General features: G+C 40.5%; 1 protein-coding gene across 1 annotated transcript in view; it reads right to left on the reverse strand.

The window, feature by feature from the left end:
* The window catches only part of LOC147747765 (regulator of G protein signaling 8-like), a 491,729-nt gene that overhangs the window by 45,599 nt on the left and 423,390 nt on the right, over positions 1-22,740 (reverse strand). Inside the window, exon 3 of the mRNA XM_086955586.1 lies at positions 19,447-19,511. Within this exon, the coding sequence (XP_086811712.1) occupies positions 19,447-19,511 (65 nt within the window). The remainder of the gene's footprint in view (positions 1-19,446; positions 19,512-22,740) is intronic.

The raw sequence follows: 22,740 nt of genomic DNA on the forward strand, positions 1-22,740 counted from the left end.
CTTACACCTGCCCAGGGAACAAAGGGCCAGGTGTAGGTATCCAAATACGGTCGGAAACGGCAGAAAATACCGATTTTCGGACGTTTACGACCGGTATTTGGATATTGAGATGTAGGGGCATGTTAAATTACAGAATCTGTAATTTTACAGAATTAGGGCCAGATGTTGGTGAAATAGATTTACCGATTTTTAATTACCGAATTTTACCAATTCGGTAATTAAAAATCGGTAAATCTATGGGGTGGACATGTAGGTATTCCAGATGTGCTGGAATACCGAATCGGATGATTTCGGTATTTACCGATTTGGTAAATACCGAATCGGTAATGCCCATTCATTCCTATGGGCTTTGAAGCCCATAGGAATGAATGGGCATTACCAATTCGGTATTTACTGAATATGTAAATACCGATTTTCACAAGGGTGCAGGGGGTGTCACTTTGACACCCTCTGGCACCCCCAAAACAGGCTCTGGTGCCATGTGGCAGGCATACATGCCCTAAGGGCAGGTCTGCCTGTCACATGGCATAGGTGTGCATGCACACATGTGCATGCACACCGTAATCGGTATTTTACCATCAAATTGGATTTGATGGTAAAATACAGATTCGGTAAGGCTCCTGGGACTCTGAAGAGTCCCACCTACATATGGGTGGCTCCGTTTATTTTACGAATTGGTAAAATTACCAAATCGGTAATTTTACTGATTCGGTAAAATAAGGCCCCCTACCCCTATCACCTATTTGCCGATCAGTAACGGCCGAAAATACCGATTTTCAGCCGTTACCGACCAACCTAAATCTGGCCCCTAGTAATTTTTCCGATTCGGTAAAATACCGAATTGGTAAAATTACAGATTCTGTAATTCGACATGGGTTTAAGAATTCGTTATTTACCACCAACTAGAAGTTGGTGGTAAATAATGAAAACCCTTCAAAAAGCATTTTTTTTGCTTTAAAAAACGTGCCATGTTGCAGACATACATGCCCTAAGGGCATGTATGTCGGCAACATGTGCACCCATGCACAATTGAGGGGTGCAACAGGGTGTCAAAGTGACACTCTGTCCCTCTTGCACATTCGGTAATTTTACTGAATCAGCATTTACGGATTTGGAAATTGGCATTGATACCTATGGGCCTCAAGGCCCATAGGAATCAATGGCAATTACCGAAAAGGTAAATACCGATTCGGTAATTACCGAATCATTCCGATTCGGTAATTTCAAAAGTGAAATTACCTACATCCCATTTACCTACTCTTAAATACCGAATCGGTATGATTCGATATTTAAGAGTAGGTAAATCGAGATTACCTACATCTGGCACCTAGATCTCACAAGTCTTTATATATAAGTACAACTTCACAACTCGGTAAGCCTCAAAAGTGCAGTATGTTACACTGGCAGATGTTATGTTAGTGACTATGCTCAGGATCCCCATCTCTCCCTTTGGCCCAGCCCAGCACTCTCTTTAGAGCTCTGTAACTGTTTGGCAGATTTTAGAATGGAGTTGTTATAAGTTAACATGTTTAAGCAGTTAGGCCCACATGCATCAAGCATTTTTGGAATCGCAAACGGTGCGATTCCTTAAAATCGGCCGTTTGCGATTCCAAAAATGCTTTTTGGAATGCATCAAGCATTTTTTGAAATCGCAACATTTTTGCGATTTCCAAAAATGCGATTGCTTTTAGGAAATCGCAAATTTGCGATTTCCTAAAAGCAATGCATGAATACTTTTGAAATTGCGAATTCGCAATTAGAGGGACAAATTTACCGAGTAGTTGAACTACTCGGTAAATTTGCAAAAAGTGTAATTAACACTGAAAACGCATTTTAAAAGCATTCATGTTACAGACACACATGTCCTTAGGACATGTGTGTGTGCAACATGATGCGAAAAATACATTTCAGGGGTGCAGGGGGGGTTCATTTGAACCCCCCTCACCACCCTTGAAATGCAATCAGGATTTGCGATTTTGAAATTGCGAATTCGCAAATCCTATTCATTCCTATGGGCCTTTTGGCCCATAGGAATGAATGGGAATTGCGAAATCGCAATTTCAAAATCGCATTTTTTATGCGATTCGGTATAAATAGCGATTTCTACCGAATTGCATAAATATTTAAAAAATAATCATGCATAGGCTTTTGCGAATTCTAAATTGCGAATCGCTTTTTATCACAATTTAGAAGTCGCAAAAGCCGAGATTGATGCATGTGGGCCTTAATGTTATTTGTAAAGTGCTTGGATACCAACATGTGAAGTGGCAGTATAGAAACATATTATAAAATAAAGAATGCTAACTACTTAATATTAATCTTAAGGAAACTAAAATATTAAGATTTGGCAAAAAGTGAGGTACGTTAAAAAGGAGGGTTGGTAACATTCAATTTAACAAGATGGTTTTCTGCCAAACTCTGTTGGCTGCGGTTACAGGTAAATTAAATTCCACACGTTTCTATTAATTTCTAGCTTATAGTGCTTAGTTAAATAAACAACTTGGTTTACTGGAATATAACCGTCTAAGATATTGGATAAATCTTCTAAGAGAAACTCGCAAGTACTATTTGGCTGGATTTGGAGCTAATTGCTATGACAAAATTTGCAAATCAAGGGTGTTGATTCAATTATTTATGTGCTAGAACCTCTGGTTCAAATCTAATGGATTAGTGGGAAGAGTTGTAAATGTGGGAGCCACTTACAATTAATGAAAGTAGATAGCATAAAGTATATAATTTTCAGAATCTTTGGGGTAAAACTCAATTACGACGATGATGAAAATATGAGATAACAAATTCAATGATAAGGTTAATGTTTAAGATGATCTGAAAGCTTTAAGCTGATTGAAAATATGTAGAGATTTAACTTCTAGGTATAATCTGCGCACAAGTAAGCCTTTAATTGAGCCTATGTGACAGAACAAATGGTATGGTTATATACATAAGGCTTCAATAGAGTAAATTAGACTAATTGATTCTACAAACCCAACAGGATGGGACACACACAAGGCGAGATTCCAAAGAAATGTGGTGACAGGCTGTCATGTGTTGGGGGTGAAGCCAGGTTGAGAGGAAACACCACTTGTGGAGGCCTGGAGTATTTGTAGGTCAGAGTAACTGTCTGAGTGTGGGTGGGAAAAGAGTGAAGGGAAGAGAGGGGAATTATGTGTTGAGTGGGAGACCTAGGAGGTGTGAGGTTAATCCTGTTAGGGGATATAGATTCTGATATAGTGAACGTCTGGGCACAGGGGGGAGATGTAAGAGTACTGGGAGGACCAGTGCTGTAAGAGTTTGGATGTCGGGGTGAGAACGAGGGGGAGGGAATGGGTGCAGGAAGGAGGGATTCTAATCTTGCTGTTGTAGGGACATAGGGTGATTATGATTTGGGTCGGCGATTCATGGAGTGAGCCTCAGAACAAGCAGGAAACATTGACTCTAAGGTAGGTATGGCTGGAGAAAAGGTGAGATAGCATGTGCTAGCAATGGGGAGTGAGCCTAGTGACGCTGGGCTAAGCATGGGCATTAATAGGGGTGTGAGAGCGATTCCAGGTGAACTAGGGTGACTTTGGATGGGAGATGAGCTCTTAGTATGCACAACCCTCTTGAGGATAGGGAAGATCTACTCCAATATTGCTAGTTCCATAGAGATACGGTAACTTCAGCTGTGCAGAACGGCGAGGGAGATACTGATAGTCTAAGACCTTGAGGTGTTTTCCTGGAGTTGGTGATTTGGAGCATGGAATACAGGCCATTCCTCCATTGTGCATGTCTTTTTGTGTAGAAGATTAGGTCACTAATTGATGTTCCCTTACTAGAGCAGACGGATGGGTCAGAGATAAAGGTTTCAGGGTGGGATTTGAGAAGATGTAGGTCTTCTGCAAGATCAACTCAAGCAATAGAAGGGAAGGAGTATTGGGCAGTCCAGTATACAGCCTCCTAATGTCATGTGAAAACTGAAAAATATACTTTTCCGTAATCTATTTTCCAGATATCCAATAAGGAGTCTGGATTCTTCATAGTAACCTAAAGCATTTGCTCTTTAGAAACAAGAGCCCTCACCCTCCCAAAGGTAGCATGTTTCATCATCAGGCCTGCTCCTCATTGGAATGGAGCTGCTCTGCCCAACTGGCCCCTCAAGGGGATATTCGCCGGAGAGCTCCTTAATGTGCCAAGATGGTACTGGAGACATGAAGTAAATCCCAGTATGTTCAAATTGGCTAATGATAATGCTAACACAATTTTAATATGATTGCCAATATCTATATCAAGCAGCCGCGGCCGGTAGTGAGAGTACCTGCCGGGCAGTGACGTGGGGAGGGGGAGAGGCAGGATGGGGGGTAGTAATGTATGGATTATGGACCTTGACAGGTAAATAAACAAATAAATAAATAAAACGAATTTCGTTGGGTGCACTGCATTACCAAATGCGATGCAATGCGCGCAACGAAATTCATTTTATTTATCTATTTATATGTTTACTTACCTGTTAAGGTCCGTAATCCATACATTACTACCCCCCACCCTACCCCTCACCATGTCATCGCATGGCAGGTACTCCCACTACCAGCAGCGGCTGATATCAAGGGTAAAAGCATGTGGAAGATAAATGAAATAATGTTCCTAACTTCTCATAAATGAAAACTGTGTGTTCTAATAAATCACTACAGGGATACGGTCAACATGTTTCATACCTGTTTCATGAATAAAGATTGAGCAACATTTCATCAGGACCAAATATTTGTCACAGATCTTCACTAGGGGAGATTAATGATATTCTACAAAGATGTTGTCCAGTATGGGTAGTGTCACTTACACTAACATCTATGTGCTCCTATAATGGGTGGCCTAAAAGAATAAAGAAAACAACCAAATGAAACAATATGTATAGACATTTAAAAGACATTATCCTCATGATCACCCGTAGTTTTCAAATGCACATATTGGTTGTTGGTGTGATGTACACAACATTCTCACCAATCTCATGCTCTCACATCATACGGTGTGTGGCCCACTCAAGAAAAAACTATACAAATGCTAAATCAGTCAAACATGGAGTGGATCTCGCACTCTTACAGTGAGGAAAAGGCCTGTTAGTGATCTTGGTCGATGCAACTTCAGCGACTTTAATGATATGCCCATAGTCTGTTCTTAGAGTTTCTTTGAGTCAATTGCATATTTATGCATAATACAAGTCTTCCTTACATATCAAAAGTAAGAATTGGGAGAACAATCAATATATATATATATATGCAGATATTTTCGTGTCATCCAGAGACACGCCAAGGAGTCCCGCTTCATTAAGGGGCTGCCTGCTTCACTGGTGCTCTGCGTATGCAGGTTTCGGCGACGCCAAGGTATTGGCTACAGGCAGCACACCGAGGGACACCGCGGAATAGCGGACCGTGACTACACGGTGATGTTGGTGCATTTTTGCCAACCCATGCCCCAGCTATCTTACGCCCGCAAGGTGGAAGCGTCATGCGGGGACTCGAGGGGTTCGGATGCCGGAGTATTCACCTCTACACCAGTGCCCAGCACAACCAACGCCCATGAACTCAGGGATTCAACCCTTCTTTTCCCCTATCAGGCCACACCAGGTACACAGCATTCTGGGAGTTGGAGTTCCCTACAGACTCTAATATGCGGATGATCACATGAGTGGGCGGCGTTAACAGTGGACTGCATAAAGGTCGTCAATACTCTAACTGGGCGCTATGGACAAGAGGTGTAACAGCGAGGGGCGTCTGAGGAAGGAGAAATAATCCGAAATGCATTATGCCCGGCTGTAAGGATATCAAATAAACAACCCCACCTGTATTTCCCCGTCTGTGCTCTGTGGCTCCTTCCTTTCAAGAGGATGGAGGGTTGTTGCATATATATATATATATATATATATATATATATATATATATATATATATATATATATATATATATATATATATATATATATATAGTAGTACGCCTGTAAAAATGCTCCAGCCATCATACTGACTAGTCTGACTAGTTTGAAAATGCTCCCGCCCGAGTGTGCAAGAGTTAATGATCAAGCTATACTACTACATGCGGTAGAAAGGAGAACGTGGTAAGTTGATTGAGAGCCAAAGGAGAAACATCAGGAAAAACTACTTTAATAATGCTCCCGCTGGAACAATAAAGCACCACAGGTCAAAATATCCAGTAATAGTTTCCAAGTGGAAAAACTGACTTGCTGTAGCAGAAGCGGTGGTCCCTTCACCTATCCTTCATCCACCATCCTGGAAGTGACAGGGAAAGTAATACGTTCTTCTTTTAAAGAGCTTCTCTCTATTGTAGCTGCAATCTGATTGGAGGGATTTGTCACCCACTAAGTGTATGACATGGCAAAGGATAGCCTGCGGGTTGCTAGGCTACCCCAGAGCCCATAGGCAAAAATGCACCAATGGAGAAGGCTTGTGCTTTGTGTGGGGGCCCTCCTCTCAGCGAATGGCAGACAAGTATACCCACGCAGCCCACTGGTTGCTAGGCAGCCCCCGAACTCATCGGGGAATTGCCAAAACTGGGCCAACGGAGCGTGCTCAAGGGCAGGTCATGTTCTGTGACCTGCAAGGCTTTAATGCTAGGAACATTATTTCCTTTATCTTACCCCATGCTTTTAACCTTGACATAGATGTTGGCGATCATATTAAAATTGTGTTGGCAGTATCTTTAGTCCATTTTAGATCCCACTTTTTTTCTTGTCTTCTACATCGACATACTGGGATATACTTCATGTCTCCAGTATCATCCTGGCACTTTGAGAAAATAGATCACAGAACAGCATGGACTTCTACAAGAAATACACCTGACAAGAGCGACAGAGGCCAACATCCATGCTGGATGGCTCAAAGCTAAATACACAGCATCCTACTCCTTGCACGACCTAGTTGTTGTGATGCCCAGTTTGCCTGAAACACAAAACACTAGACCCAGAGGGACGATACATTATCCTACACATAGAAGCAAGTCGGATGGTGGAACCTTCCTTACCGGAGCACTGACCACAATAGCCAAATTAGTATTTTCCCTCTAAATACGAAAAAGGGAGCAGTGTGCACACTGAAAACCACCCACCATCACAATGACAGTTGTGTACAGAACTTGAAATACAAATTGTAATTTTAAGCAAAGGTGCACCACAATAAAGAGACTAAGGTCTCTAGTTTGTACACAAGAAATATCAAAGATCACATATAGAACAATTTAAAAAAAAAAAGATTTTTCTTTATTCACTCCAAATGTCAAAGGACACAGCCGGCGCGTTTCGTCCCTAAGGGGACTTCTTCAGGGCTGTATTACAACAAAACAAAAGACATATAAACACACCATTAAAATTGTAAAGTGTTTGTAAACTCAGCCGAGCTACAACTTATTACATAATTAAAAACAAGCGCATGTCAGTGTAACTATGTCATGGACATATCTTCTGCAAGGTACTAAAACCATATAGGACATCAGGCCAAGGTCATTAATAAGAATAACAAAGAAAACCCCTCAAGAAAGTATATACATCAAGCATGTCCTTATTGTTGCCATCATGCATTTTGTCATGTGAAAATTATAGGAATTTAGACAAGTTGAAATTTTTTTTATATGTATGTGGATTTGGAGAGATAACATAACAATGCAAAAAAATGAAAACAGATCCTATCTCCCAATTGCTATCTTGGCAATTAGGTATGAACATCAATTAAATACAGGCAACATGCATGTTGGGGTTCCGAAACATCCCCTAAGGAAAGCAAGAATTATAACAAAATTATAGCAAGAAAAATGTGACAGATATAATAGTTGGTTAGGCCTAGCTAAAGGAACTTAAGAAGAGTAGACAAAGTAAGACATTGTGCCCCAAGGCATTGCTACCGCTGAGTGGGGACCTACCAAAGTTAGTCGTTGAGGCTCCTTGGACACGAAGGTATGTTTATCAAAGATGAAACGTTGCAAGGACGATGACTGGTTTGTATTCAGTCTCAGGATCTCTAGCTCAAATCCATAGGGTATGCAGATCAATTTATTATATCTAACGAAAGTAAATAAAACAGAAATATTGAAAAATAATAAAAAAGTGGGCTATTTTTACCTAAGAGGGTGCATCTAATGGATATGGTAAAGGATACTTACAGGAACTTGTTCTGTTATAAAAAGTAAGGGGACCCAAATTCTGTGGGGATAACATCCAAAAGTCGATTTAAAACTGTTGAGAAATAAGGAAATATTATAAATACAATGTTTAAACTAAGTGTTTTACATAGCATCTAAGTGGAAGGGGAGCTAGTTGGTGTTAGCTGTCCAACATTTTAATCGACCACAAATTGTTAGAATAGCTCTGAAAGCAGAAATATTCTAAAGGCAAAGCCTGTGTTCTGAAATCGGATGTGATACACCACTAGAGGGAGCCCCAGTGTAGTCCACGATCCACGTCCATATGAAAAGATGAATGGAAAAAATGCACTTACATTTGGATGCGCGTTTGTAGCATCCAAAGAAGCCAATTCGTGCAAGGATTGCGGCGAGTCAAGGATCGTGCTAAAATGTAAAGGCGAAGAGAAATAGACCATTTAGAGTCACGTTACCCCTGTGTGTTGCTGGTTACGTCAAGTGTCGAATAGGCAGGGAAGAGCAGTTTTTAAACGCATATTACCTGAGCCCTTTATTAAGTGGCTCCAATCGGCAGTTCCTTTTTTAATTTATAACACAGTACGTGGTGATTCAATCTCAGCGGCCGACTCTAGGTAACAAAAGACATTTGTATTGTTATTAAACAAGTTGCAGGGCAGACAAGAGTAAACTTAAGTCTAACCTCGGGGCTAAAACATCTAACTCTGAAATGTCATGCATCCTAAAACAGAACGCGTGTTCCAATTATGGACGTGCTGTGATGATATTTCCGACTTCACAGCCTCACCTGTCCCCAGAATTTAGCTTTACTGAGGACTCTAAATGTGTCTCCTCGCTCGATCATGGTTTCAAAAGTTGGGCTTAAGTTTTCGATGTCCACCCCCCGTATATCGTGAACAAAATGCTGAGCTGGGGATGAGAGAAATATTTGTGTGCGCTACACACCCAGACTAGAGAACCGTACACTCCCAAATATACCAGCTTTATTAGCATAATCACTTACTGCCAACAACAGGATAATCCCAAATCGAGCGCGATCCCCTTCTCGTCTTGACCAGTTCGTATAGAGCCTGGTGGGAACCGGATGAAAGTGGTCGTGGTTTTTATACCCTATTAAAGTGATAAAGTGAAAACACGTGTGGAAGTGCTTGGTGATTAAAAAGATGTAACGAGCCAGTTCAATATGTAAACCGGTCGCCATCTTGTAACATATACCGCGGCCATCCGAAACAAAGTTCCTTCATAGGTTTAGATAAGGCAATGTCTAATTTTGGACCAACGGGAGAACAAGCCCCTAGAAAAATACAACAAGGGAACGTGAGACCGGAAAAATGTAACTATTTTCGTAAAAAATAATAAAATAAGTAAAGGACTTAATGACAGCCTCACTCCGTCCTATAGTGAAGTTGGACGGCCGCCATATTGGAATGGTGTCGGAGCACGTTAGCTCCAATAGGATCCAAAATAGAACGTATTTATTGCGCAATGACGGGGGGGACGAATCTTTAAATAAGCGGTTTCCATAATAATAAAGGAATAACTTTCTTGCATGAACTCGCCCCTCAAGGCTTTATGATAAATTCAAAGTGTTTTAAAGTCTCTATACTACCGATCTGAGCACTATGTCATCCAAAACGCGGCGATGGCCATCTTATAGTGGTGAATTCAAGTTTATCAACAATATAAAAAATAGGATACTTAATCCGAACTTCAATGTATTATATAGTGAGATGGGACTATCTTACGATGAGATGTGTTGTTAGAGTGAAAAGAAAAGAGTAGGGAGGGCGTATCTAATTACCAAAAAGAGAGAAAAAAAAAAAGAAAAAAAGAGAGAAAAAAGGGTCTTGCTTTCCTTTTACAATTTGGCATGTACATGTGTATCACGTATCTTATTCATTTCCTGTATTAATGACATTTTCATCAAAACAACCCCTAATTTGAACTGTTTTCCCAATTGAGTATTCTAACCGCAGCCTACTGGGTCAAATTAAAAGTAGTACATTCTTAAGAAGGTGCTTAACAATTTCATAAGAAGGTGCTTAACAATTTCTAAAGGCATTATGTCAAAAAATAGTGCATCTCATCATCAACATTGTGACCCAGTTCCACTGCTCTTAATCTGCAAATCCAGGTTGCTTCCCTTTTCCTCAAAGCTAGGAGTCTGTCTCCACCCCTAGGATGAACAGGGACATGGTCTACCCCCATAAACCATATGGTATCTTGTGATGTATGTTTGTCCTGCATATGATGAGTCAAAGGGTACTTTAAATCCATATTTTTATGGGCTCTGACATGTTCCTGTATTCTGACCTTCAATGCCCGTTTGGTACTGCCCACATATATTTTACCGCATGGGCATCCTAGAATGTAAACTACATATTCTGTATTGCAGCTTATAAAATGATTAATCCGATGTACTCGTGTGGTATTGAAGCAGAAATCTTTGGTTTTGTCCCTGCCTAAGTCACACATGTTGCAACCTCTACAAGTATAGAATCCTTGCAACTTGTTATGTAACCAGACCGTTTTTTTCTCTCTTGTTATGTAACTAGGACAAAGGGTATTTCTCAGGTTGTTACCTCGTTTATATGTCACTCTAGGTTTGGCCGGCAGAAGTCCCTTAAGGCTAGGAATAGCCGTCAGGAGATGCCAATGTTTCCGCAAGGTGTTATAGATTCTGCCACTTTCTTCCGTATAGACAGTCGTGAATGCAATGAATGACTGTTTAGACTGTTTTCTTTCTGATGATGCCAATGTTGCGTCTCTTGATACTTTGGTGACTTTATTGTATGCTCGATTCAAGATTCTGGGAGGGTAACCCCTTTGTTTAAAGCGTTCCGTTGTTTCCTTGATGCTGTTCTGGAAAGTCTCTGGTGTACTACAGTTGCGTCGCATCCTAATCATCTCCCCATAGGGGATGTTGTTGATGACATGTGGGGGGTGTGCACTTGCAAAGTGTAAAGTACTATTGCAACTGGTTGCCTTTCTGTGGGTTCTGCTATTGATCTTATTATCTTTCACAAAGAATGTTACATCTAGGAAGTTAATCTCTTTATCATTATGTTCCATAGTGAAACGTATATTGTAGGGATTGTCATTCAGATATTCATAGTAGGCTAGCAGGTCCGGGACAGGTCCATTCCATAACATTATAACGTCATCAATGTACCTGCCCCAATATATCACATAGTCCGACCATAGTGCTGCCCGACGGCTCCAGGCATGCTCCCGCTCAAACCAGCCCATAAAGAGCCCAGCATAAGCAGGAGCAAACCTAGAACCCATCGCAGTTCCCTGCGTCTGTTGGTACCATGCAGTGTCGTGAAGAAAAAAGTTTTTTGATAGAATGATGTTGGTCATTTCCATCAACATCTCATTGTGGCCCAAGTGTTCTGCTGCTCTCTGTCCCAGATAGAATTCAAGGGCATTCATACCAAATTCCTTTTTGATGGATGTATAGAGACTTTGTTTTGTTGTAATACAGCCCTGAAGAAGTCCCCTTAGGGACGAAACGCATCGGCTGTGTCCTTTGACATTTGGAGTGAATAAAGAAAAATCTTTTTTGAAAAAAAATTGTTCTATATGTGATCTTTGATATTTCTTGTGTACAAACTAGAGACCTTAGTTTGCACATCTCTTTATTGTGGTGCACCTTTGCTTAAAATTACAAATTATCCTACACATACTTATGAATCCACACCCCACTACACTAATATGCACACACAGCCCCAATACGGATACATCAACCTACTTCAGGAATGTGTGGCTAGCTACTTTAAATACAATCCTAAGACTCTTATCTGGGGAGGTGACGTCAATGCCATACTAGACCCGGGCATGGACAGCTCAAGCATGAGCATACACCCACAGTCACTAGTGGTGAAACACTTACAGGAAATAATGGAAGATAACAACCTCATCGGCCTTTGGTGAGCCAGGCATCCAACACTGAGAGACGGCAAATGCATGTCTGGATATCATGGCACTTGGTCAAGACTGATTTACTGGCTTGGAATCGCTGAGGTAAGTGCATGGATGGCAGGTGCTGAGTGCCTCCCTACATCTCTATCAAATCTTGGAGTTACAGATGCCTGGCCAGGTGCATAGAATATTTTCTTGGAGGCTTCTAATTTGGGAGTTAAAGATCCAGTGTTCAAGGATGAAATGCGCCGGGAAGCAGACATGTCCTTTGAGACACATCAGAACTCAGAGACAGTTCTGCAATGCTGTGGGAAACATCCAGAGCTGTCATCAGGGGGCATGTATAGTCAAACAAGGTGGAGTCCTGACTCGGGGCTTGAGTGGTGAAACTAGAGACTGAGCTTAAAGTGCTTGAGACAGCTTATCAGAAAGAGGGTAGCAGAAGCACTCTGACAGGAGCACGCTCGAAACTTGATGAATTTTAAGAAGCAACGATGAGTGAATGTAATTTAGAGGTTAACGGTGCAAACAGTGATGTGCCTATGTAACTTAAAGGTTAATGGTTAACAGCAGAGATGCCAGAACAAGAATATATGAGGAGGACTCCAGACCTGGCAAGACTCTAACGACCCTTGTAAAGCAGCACAGAGCACATACGCCAATCACACAATTGACAGCATCAGATGGGACAATAGTTCAGGAAACCAGTCAAACATGAGACGAATTTCACACATACTACTCAGATGTATACAGTGCCAAACCTAAGCCAGACACAACTACCCTTGACACCGTCCTGGACTCCATGGCACAAGCCTGGTGACAGCCAGCGCGTAGAATTTATTTTGTTGTGCCCCTCACCATTGATGTTATTCAAAGTCTCCCTAATGAAAAAGCTCCTGGCCTTGACAACCTGAGTGCACAGTTCTATAAAGAATATGTGGACAAATTGGCGCCCAGGCTCCTATAGGTGTCTAATTATGCTCTCCAAAAAATCATCCAGCCTCCAACCCAAAAAGAGGCGATGATGATAACGATATTCAAACCAGGCAAATCCCCATACATTAATTAAGCGGGTAGTGAACATCTGTTACTCTCTGACCTGATGCACAGCCGAACTACGTTAGACTACTAATCTAGATTAATTCACACATTTTTACTCAGTTTTTTCATCAATTTCTCTTGGTTTTATTCACCGTATTGTTTTTCTGTATGATGAACACATTTTAGCATTTTTTAGCTTTTCATCTTATTCATATCATATCAAATATTGTTCATTTCCTATACATTTAATCTTTGGTGTGATGTAGCTCACACTTAACACAGCCCAAAACAATTTTTACCGACGATTGAGGATTAATTGGCCTGATGCATTTCGGGACCCTGTCCCTTCTTCGGGGGCCTTTCTGCAAAGGAAATACATCTGTATCATATTTCACTTCTCAATATTTGCGTATTTACATTTACTTGTGTACTCTAAGGACACTTTAAGTTTCAAATCTACCACCAATATAGCGTATACAAACATGTCTTCTAGCATGTTCATCTTAACTTTCCACTTCCATTCCTGTATATTATCATATTTATGCAATTCCAAACCTCTAACTGATCGCGTTTTTACTCTGTCAATATTATGCTAATGGCTATAGTCTTTCAATTTTGTCAAAAGCGGAGAACTGGATGTTACACAGAGGTTCTCCTTGTATTGCGTAGCTGGAGATGGTGGGTACTAGATGGTTTGCTTTCAGGATGTTTTCACAATTTACTGAATTATGCATGGGAAAAGATGTTGATATTCTGTTAATCAGATCGTAAAACTGGGTATCTAGGGGACTACTAAAAATGATTAGAAATTCTTGCAAACTAAATTCCTACTGCGAGAACTGGGTGTAAAACATTTAAATAAAACACTACATGAACGAGAGCGGTGTCATTATTACCTTTTCGTTCGGTGTTGTATTCTTTACGATAGTGTGCAGCCTGGAGATGTAGTTATACAGGGAACTGTAAAAGTAATAAATCTGATATAATACCGCATTAAATACTAGACGCTGTTGTGTGTGAAAAAGTCTATACTTTTTTTACCTTGCAGCATGAAATCACCTTCCTGCATGTGCTTGTGAGTAATGGGTTGATGCTCCCTTCTCAACGACTCTGTTTGTTGTTATCCTAAAGAAGTAACATAAAGTTCGGTTCAAGTCTTTGTTTTTATCGGATACGGGATTAAAAAGCTATCTCCTAGTTTATTTCTGTCTGCACGTTTACCACTCATTTAGCTTACCGGCTCAAATTCTTTTTCCCAGACTTAAACTTCTCGGTCACTAGTTCAATCGGCTCGTAGACTCCAGTTCATCGAAATCTCGAGAGATTTGAATGCGATACTTTTATTAACCTAGCGAGTGGCTCTATTTACTTCTTCGTTTTTGGGCGCCATGTTGAAACAGTGTGAAGTTACCTTAGACATGTGAAATGAAAAGTAACTAATAACGGTGTGGATGTTAATATGAATCTTATCGATCATTTGTTCTTATTAATAAAGGTGTGAAGTATTGTGACTTCATTAAAGAAACTTCCTTTCAGGGAAGTATTCACATCGTGTAATTTTGGGCGCCATGTTATAACAGAGTAAGGACACATTGAAAATCATACTGTTGGATATAGACCTGTTCCTACATCTAATTAGTAGCAATGTGGATGGGAATACATTTTTGATTATCACATTGATTAGAATGATGCTACTGGTTAATTTCTGGTGGTTGTTCACAAAAGGGGGGAAACCCAATGTTACTGATAGTTGGTGAACTAAAATGCAAACAAAATCAAATGAAATGAAGAGGTTTAGCTGCCTAGTTTACATCGGTGATATACAGAAATAATATTGCATGATTACTTAGTCTTGTGAGTGCTTACTGTATTGTTCCAAGGTTCTATTCTTTTATCATGTGTATTAATGAAATACATACACTACATGTAATGCATCTGTTTCCCCATACGACTGATTCTCTTTTTGATGCTCGACATAATTTTCACTGGTCATTGTTTGTTAACATTCTGTTGAAACACAAAGTTTAGATTCACATTGTATAACATTTCATGTTACTTAATTATAAAAAACATCCCATATCCAGTTTGTCATTTAACCCTAGCGGTTCCATGGTTTGGAATTTTTTGATTAGCATTACTTCCCTTTGGGACAAGAATTTTTGATTATCCCTCCCTGGTTTAATCTCAATTTTCTCAATCACTAGGAATCTTAACTGAGAAATGTTGTGGTGCTTTTCTAACCAGTGAGCTGCCAGATTAGAGTTGGTATTCTTGGTTCTTATCATGCTCTTATGCTCTCCTATTCTGATTTTCACCTTTCTTTCCGTTTTGCCATATCCGATAAAAACAAAGACTTGAACCAAACTTTATGTTACTTCTTTAGGATAACAACAAACAGAGTCGTTGAGAAGGGAGCATCAACCCATTACTCACAAGCACATGCAGGAAGGTGATTTCATGCTGCAAGGTAAAAAAAGTATAGACTTTTTCACACACAGCAGCGTCTAGTATTTAATGCGGTATTATATCAGATTTATTACTTTTCCAGTTCCCTGTATATCTACATCTCCAGGCTGCACACTATCGTAAAGAATACAACACCGAACGAAAAGGTAATAATGACACCGCTCTCGTTCATGTAGTGTTTTATTTAAATGTTTCACACCCAGTTCTCGCAGTAGGAATTTCGTTTTCAAGAATTTCTAATCATTTTTAGTATTCCCCTAGATACCCAGTTTTACGATCTGATTAACAGAATATCAACATCTTTTCCCATGCATAATTCAGTAAATTGTGAAAACATCCTGAAAGCAAACCATCTAGTACCCACCATCTCCAGCTACGCAATACAAGGAGAACCTCTGTGTAACATCCAGTTCTCCGCTTTTGACAAAATTGAAAGACTATAACCATTAGCATAATATTGACCGAGTAAAAACGCGATCAGTTAGAGGTTTGGAATTGCATAAATATGATAATATACAGGAATGGAAGTGGAAAGTTAAGATGAACATGCTAGAAGACATGTTTGTATTCGTTATATTGGTGGAAGATTTGAAACTTAAAGTGTCCTTAGAGTACACAAGTAAATGTAAATACGCAAATATTGAGAAGTGAAATATGATACAGATGTATTTCCTTTGCAGGAAGGCTCTCGAAGAAGGGACAGGGTCCCGAAATGCATCGGGCCAATTAATCCTCAATCGTCGGTAAACAATTGTTTTGGGCTGTGTTAAGTGTGAGCTACATCACACCAACGATTAATTGTATAGGAAATGAACAATATTTGATATGATATGAATAAGATGAAAAGCTAAAAAATGCTAAAATAATGTGTTCATCATACAGAAAAAGAATACGGTGAATAAAACCAAGAGAAATTGATGAAAAAACTGAGTAAAAATGTGTGAATTAATCTAGATTAGTAGTCTAACGTAGTTCGGCTGTGCATCAGGTCAGGAAGTAACAGATGTTCACTACCCGCTTAATTTAGGTTCTTCGTACATAGGGGATAGGCAGCCCCATGACACCTGATAGCACGCAATAGGTAGAATAATTAAGGAAAACAACACAAAAACTATAGAAACAATAAGGTGTGCCAAGTTCCTATTTCACTTTAAAATCCCCATACATGACAGACTCTGATAGACCTGTGTCATTAATAAACACAGACACTAAGATTTTGGGAAAAGCCTCATCCAGTAGAGTCCAACCCCTACTACCTGATCTTGTCAGATCAGATCAGTCGGACTTCATACCTAACAGATCTATGTTACATAACCTTAGAAGACTGTTTGCACCACTGCATTACATAGTCCCGAAAACAGAAGGATCAGTGATATATGTATATGCAACACAAGCATTTGATTCTCTTGAATGGGGATACCTCTTCCATTTACAGAATTGCCTTGGCTTTAGTACAAGATTCCTCAACTGGATCAAAATATTGTATACATAACTGGTGGCACGCATTCGACAAAACAGGATAAAATCTGCTCTGATACAAATCACAAGACGGACAAAAAGGGTGCTAATTCTTGCCTATTCTACGTGCTGTCGTGATGGGCTCAGTTGCGTACAGACTACACTAACATCATGCAGAGAGCGGGCTAGCTTACACCTCAAGAAAGCGAATCAGTTCACCCTACGCTGACTATGTCACCCTCTATGTGATACTGCGAGAAACAAATGCCTCATCATATATCACAGAGCTTCTTAAACTTGTGGCGCATTCTAGGATATACATAAATTGGGCTACATCCACTATAATGCCTCTAACAGACAACACGCAGATGCAAACTAGAATACCACCTACAACTAGTAGACTCCTCAGTACAATTTTGGTATATACGTGTGAGCAGAAATGACAAAGAGATTATACGAGAAAACCGTGATAAAAACAGAGTAATAAATAGAGAAATGGATTAAACTGCTTAGCTGGCCTGTTGTCACTCCTGAAGATGATACTGCTGCCAAAACACACATAGCCTTTAAAAAATATACCCCTTACCGTCGATGTGACAGTCCCACGTAAGGGTAGACCAAGATAATATAGCTCCAATTCATTTAAGTGGTCTGATATGCTTGATAGGTACTCCCCCAACAACTGATATAGATACAACCAGGTGCACAATCTGGTCCTGGAGTGAATATAAATATCAGGGAAAGCTACCTACGACGCATGCACCTAGTTATTTCTCTGCTCTTTAATCCATGCGACCAACGTCCTTGAAACAGTCACCGCCTAATAGGTAAGTATCATGACAGTATCCCTGCGGCAAACAGAAACCTCACATTGTTGATGCTGATGCTGGCCAAGCAAAGACTGGCCAATAGGCAGAGAGAGGCGCAGCACCAACAACAAATGATGAATTGCTACAGGTAAACAGCTTGAGGTGTCGTGGAAACTGATGCCACCTAAACAACGGGCCCAAAGACATATGGCACCAGTGCACCAATATTTCTTGCAAGCTGACCAGTGAAAATACTATAACTCCAAAGTAACAATGCCAAACATTGAATATCCTTGCACGAGAATAGAAAAGAGCGCGATGCTCCGAGACTGCTCAGCAGAGCTTCAAGGGAATGGAAAGACAACTAAGAAAAGGAATAATGGGGCATATTACCAAGCAATAGCGATAATTATCGCTATTGCTTGGTTAGAGACAAAAATTTACCGCTGAGCTGCGGCGATTTTTATCGCATTTAAACCTTGGTATTACCAAGGTTTATCGCAAATGCGATAAAAATCGGCCGCAATGCATGAATATCGCTGAAAAGTCAGCGATATTCATGCATTACCGAGCTAATGCTCTTAGCCATGTTATCCACCTCCCATTGCATAACATGGCTAAGAACTGCTCAGGGCAGGTGTTAGCTTTTGGAGATATTCGCGCTTAGCGCGAATATCTCCAAAAGTTGGTAATAGGAGATAGCGATGTTAGCGACTGTTTCCAGTCGCTAACATCTTGGCACGCCCACTTTGCATGTCATTAGTTATAAATATCACTGCTATGCAAAGTGGGGCCCAAGATGGTCTCTATCTCCTACTAGCTGTCGCTAACTGGTGTTAGTGACAGCTAGGTAATAGGGAGATAATTTTATCTCCGCTTTCTTGGCTTTTAAAGCCAAAAAAACGGAGATAAACCCCCTTGATAATATGCCCCAATATTTTGCAAATCAATGTGACCAGTCTAAATACTCAGTAGTACCAACTATATGCATAGCAGAGAAATGTACTAATAGATATTGCATCAAAGAGTGTTAGTGTTTAAAAAATCGATACTTTGTCACTTGGGTGTGGAGACTGCTGTATATGTTTTTACTGACAGACGTTGAGGGTATGACGGCCACTAAGGGGAAGACTTTGGAAAGATGTACGTGGGTATAAAGTGTGCTCAATAGGGCAGTGGTGTAAGAGGCTTAAGCGTAAGATTTCTAGTGGTATAAAGCAGCCTCTGCAAGTCACAATATAAGGATGTGGAATGGAATAAGGAAGGGGAATTGACCTACTATCTAATGCAATGAAAATATATAACCGGTGCCCTGTAAATCTCTATGTAAGGATGTACAAGAGTATGACATAATCACAATAAGTTACTGTGGAAAGAAGACGAGTGTTCAATAGGTCACTTGGGAAAAATGTGTGACAGTATGAAAAGTGGTCAACAAGTTTCACATTTGTGAAATTATGCAGAACTCCCTCCAGCAAGGTGGAGGTTGTGCAAGGATACACAGAGCAGTTGCTAAGTAACATTGTGGTGGCAAAAGAATGTGAAATGGTGTGAAAGCGGGTGAAGCTCATCTGCAGATAATGTTTGCATCCTTATTACTTTAATGCACTCACATTTATGAGACAGAAGAAGGTCAAAGGAATGGGCCCATTTCGTTGCTTCTTCTTTTGTTAATCTCCTGAAATCAAAAAGGAAAATAAAGGAGATTAGGAGAACATGTGAGATAACTTCTTAAAGCAATTTAGAGTGCTTTCTTGCAGCAACCCAAGCTGACAGACAAAAGTTTCATAAGGCTCAGTTGTTCTATGTACAAATAGTCTATTTACCCTGGACCTTAAATCCTAAGACTAACCCCGTATCTGAAAAAGACAGAACTCAACATGATTGACTGTCCCCATGAGAATGAGTAAAAGACTAACTGTGCGTCAAGACTTTGGATGAGACAGTAGCAGTTGTCTTTGTGTACACCCACCACAACCTTCTCACAGTTGTAATCCAGGTTGGTCAGGCACTCACCTTCTCCCACAGCTCTATTCTTATCCCTTCCAGTCTTCATGGAAGTCATTCTAGACTACATTGCTACTGTCACCTTCAACCACATCAACGTTATCCATCTTAGGTGTCTTCAACATCTGGTTTGATAAATCTGACCCAACCCATCCTTGAAGTATTGAACATGTGGACCCTATCTACTCTCCTTTGTGATCCGTCATATCACTGGTATCCATGTTCTCACCTGGATTGACATACAATACCATCACTCTTTGTACCTAATAACATAGCAGATGGAAAATGACAACAACCCAAATGTCAAGACCTATCAAAGAACATGGATAAAAGTTTACCTCAAGGCACTTGAAACACTCCTCTCATATTGCATGCTGACACCCTTGGACATTAGTATAACCATTCAACTTCTAGCTTCAAGCCTTCAGCCTTCAAAACTCTGACTACTGCTAAAAACATTTTACTCCATGAAAACTATACAAGACAAGTTGTTTTCTGAATTGAAAGAATTGAAGTAAGTGAATGTTAAAAAATGTGTCCTAAAACAATAATAAGGAATGCTTCCAACACCACTGTAAATGACAGACAACCCCAATAGGAAAGCAAGGAAAGATAATTACACAGCACATCTCACTGAAGCCACCTTCCCATCCAAAGATCATTAACAAATTCCAGAGCCCAGAATTCTCATCCCTTGTAACATCCATTCTTAAACTCTCTGTGACTCACTAATGACAACACATTTCATCTCCAAACTGAAAGTCTTTGACACAGACCATACAATGAAGTCTCTTGAAGACCTCCTAGCACCCATGTCTCTCTACAAAACACCTATCGCCTATCGCCTGATTCCTATCCTTCAGCCCACTCTTCCAGGGATTAATTTGTAGGCTTCCTCAATGTCAGAGGCATGGTCCTCCCCCTTGAGATCCATGTCCCCGTACATCTGCAAAAACATTCACCTAATCACTTCAGTAGCACACCCAACCAAAGAAATCATCAACCACCATCTGACCCCTGGCACCCTCCCAAAAAAACATCCAGATTTTCCTCATCAAATGTATTGTTCAAAAATCAAGGCCTTCACACACTAATTTAGATTCTGAGAGAAGGGAGGTAAAATACTTTGCATATAATAACAAATCTTTTGGTTCAAGTGAGGAAGCTGAGAAAATAAAATAGTCTCTCGGTTTCAAGCTTAGCTTTAGGTCACACCTGTGTTTACATTTAGGGGATCTTTGGCTGCCTGCCACAGCAAGCCTTGTAGCTAGAATAAGCCATGCAGGCCCTTCTAGGAGACCCCCTATTAGTGGTGTAGCCAGTGTGTCAGGTGCAACAGTGCAAGGACGGAAAAAGGTCCCTGGCTGCTGTTTGAATTACAAAACACATCAATAATCAGGGTTCAGTGGGTCTCTCAGGCCTCTAAGCTCCTGTGCCAATGCACCTGCTGCACCAATGGAATATACACCCCTGGCGCCCAACTGGATTTAGGCAGACCAGCTTAGAAGGAGATCTTTCCTATCATCAGTCCTGTTCAGAACTAGTACCTGAACAACTAGTTTTAAGTCATTTTCGGCAATTGATATTTGGCCATTAAAAAAGAAGTAAAGTATTTAATTCTCCATAAATCCCCAGCATGGAATAATGCATTGTGTGTCTGCATGTGTACACATTCAAACATAAATATAAAGGGTTTGTTTCCTAGCTATTTACAGAACAATGTGATGTTCCATAAGGTTGAAAATGAGGGTTGAGCCTCATGGCATGGCTGTAAGACTGAAATGCCTCCTGTCCACCTACAAAACCAACGTGCTTGAACTGATTGGCTGCGATGCTAACAAACTGCTTTCGGCTATTCTGTTATAGAGGAGGATTGATGTGGAAGCGACAGCGGGCACCTGGCAATATGGGGCATTGAGAGGTGAAGTGAATTGTCGTACAAAGTGAGAATCAGCATTGAGGTTTCTTTGAGTAAAAGCCACACTACCCCTGGGGTTTTGATCTGTCAGTGGGGTCTCCCAGCGAATAGGCAACTAGCTACCCTTACAGGCCTGGTATTCATGGGTTTAAGCTCTGCTATTCCACTTTGAGAAACTGTAGGCTTTATCTTTGGCCTAGGGAGAAAAAGGTAAAATGGTGGAAAAATAGGAGAGCAAACTAACAAAGCCTCCGTCAGAAGCCTCAGTCCATTAAAAAATCAAAAGCGCTTGGTGGGGTGGGGTGGGGTGGGGAAGGGGTTAAGACTCAACTGGTTGCCAAAAAGCAATCACAGTCTCAATCTCTAGTTTCCTACTCCCAGAGATGAGAAAAACCTGTATCCTATAGCTCCAGCTAGAAGAAACTCCTTAATAACAAAACCAATATGTCGAAGGAAAATCTGTTGCTTAAACCTAGGGCTCTTCAACAACCTGGAAAACTTAAGAATGCAACTCATCTGCTACCTGCCTCTTCTGAAACCTCAAAGCTTTGTGAAACTATGTCGAGAGAACAATCAGTTCAAAACTTAAATGTGTTAGTGAGTGTAGATGCAAGTTTCAAATCTTTCCATGACTGCTTTGAAGACATCAAAGAGTGATGCGATTAGTAGAGGTAAGACCACTTGTCATGCATTAAACTTTGCTACCCCACAAATGGCTCTCCCACCACGATCAGTGGGGAGTAAGAAAGGTATTGAATTGGCTGCTGGGGGTAAGGGTGCAAAACCCAAAAGAACAAATCCAAATGACTTAAATAGATGTAACCCTACTAGCCGCCTAAAGAGCCCACTTGTTGGTGTTAATAACTCTGTCCATTACTTTCATTTGAATTGTGTAGATCTGAAAACCCCAAACAGTGTCCCAAATTTTAGGAACGGATGTACTTCTAAACCATTAGACCTATAAAATAAAACAAGAGAACAT

This window comes from Lissotriton vulgaris, chromosome 1_1, assembly GCF_964263255.1.
Source record: "Lissotriton vulgaris chromosome 1_1, aLisVul1.2, whole genome shotgun sequence".
NCBI classification, from domain to species: domain Eukaryota; kingdom Metazoa; phylum Chordata; class Amphibia; order Caudata; family Salamandridae; genus Lissotriton; species Lissotriton vulgaris.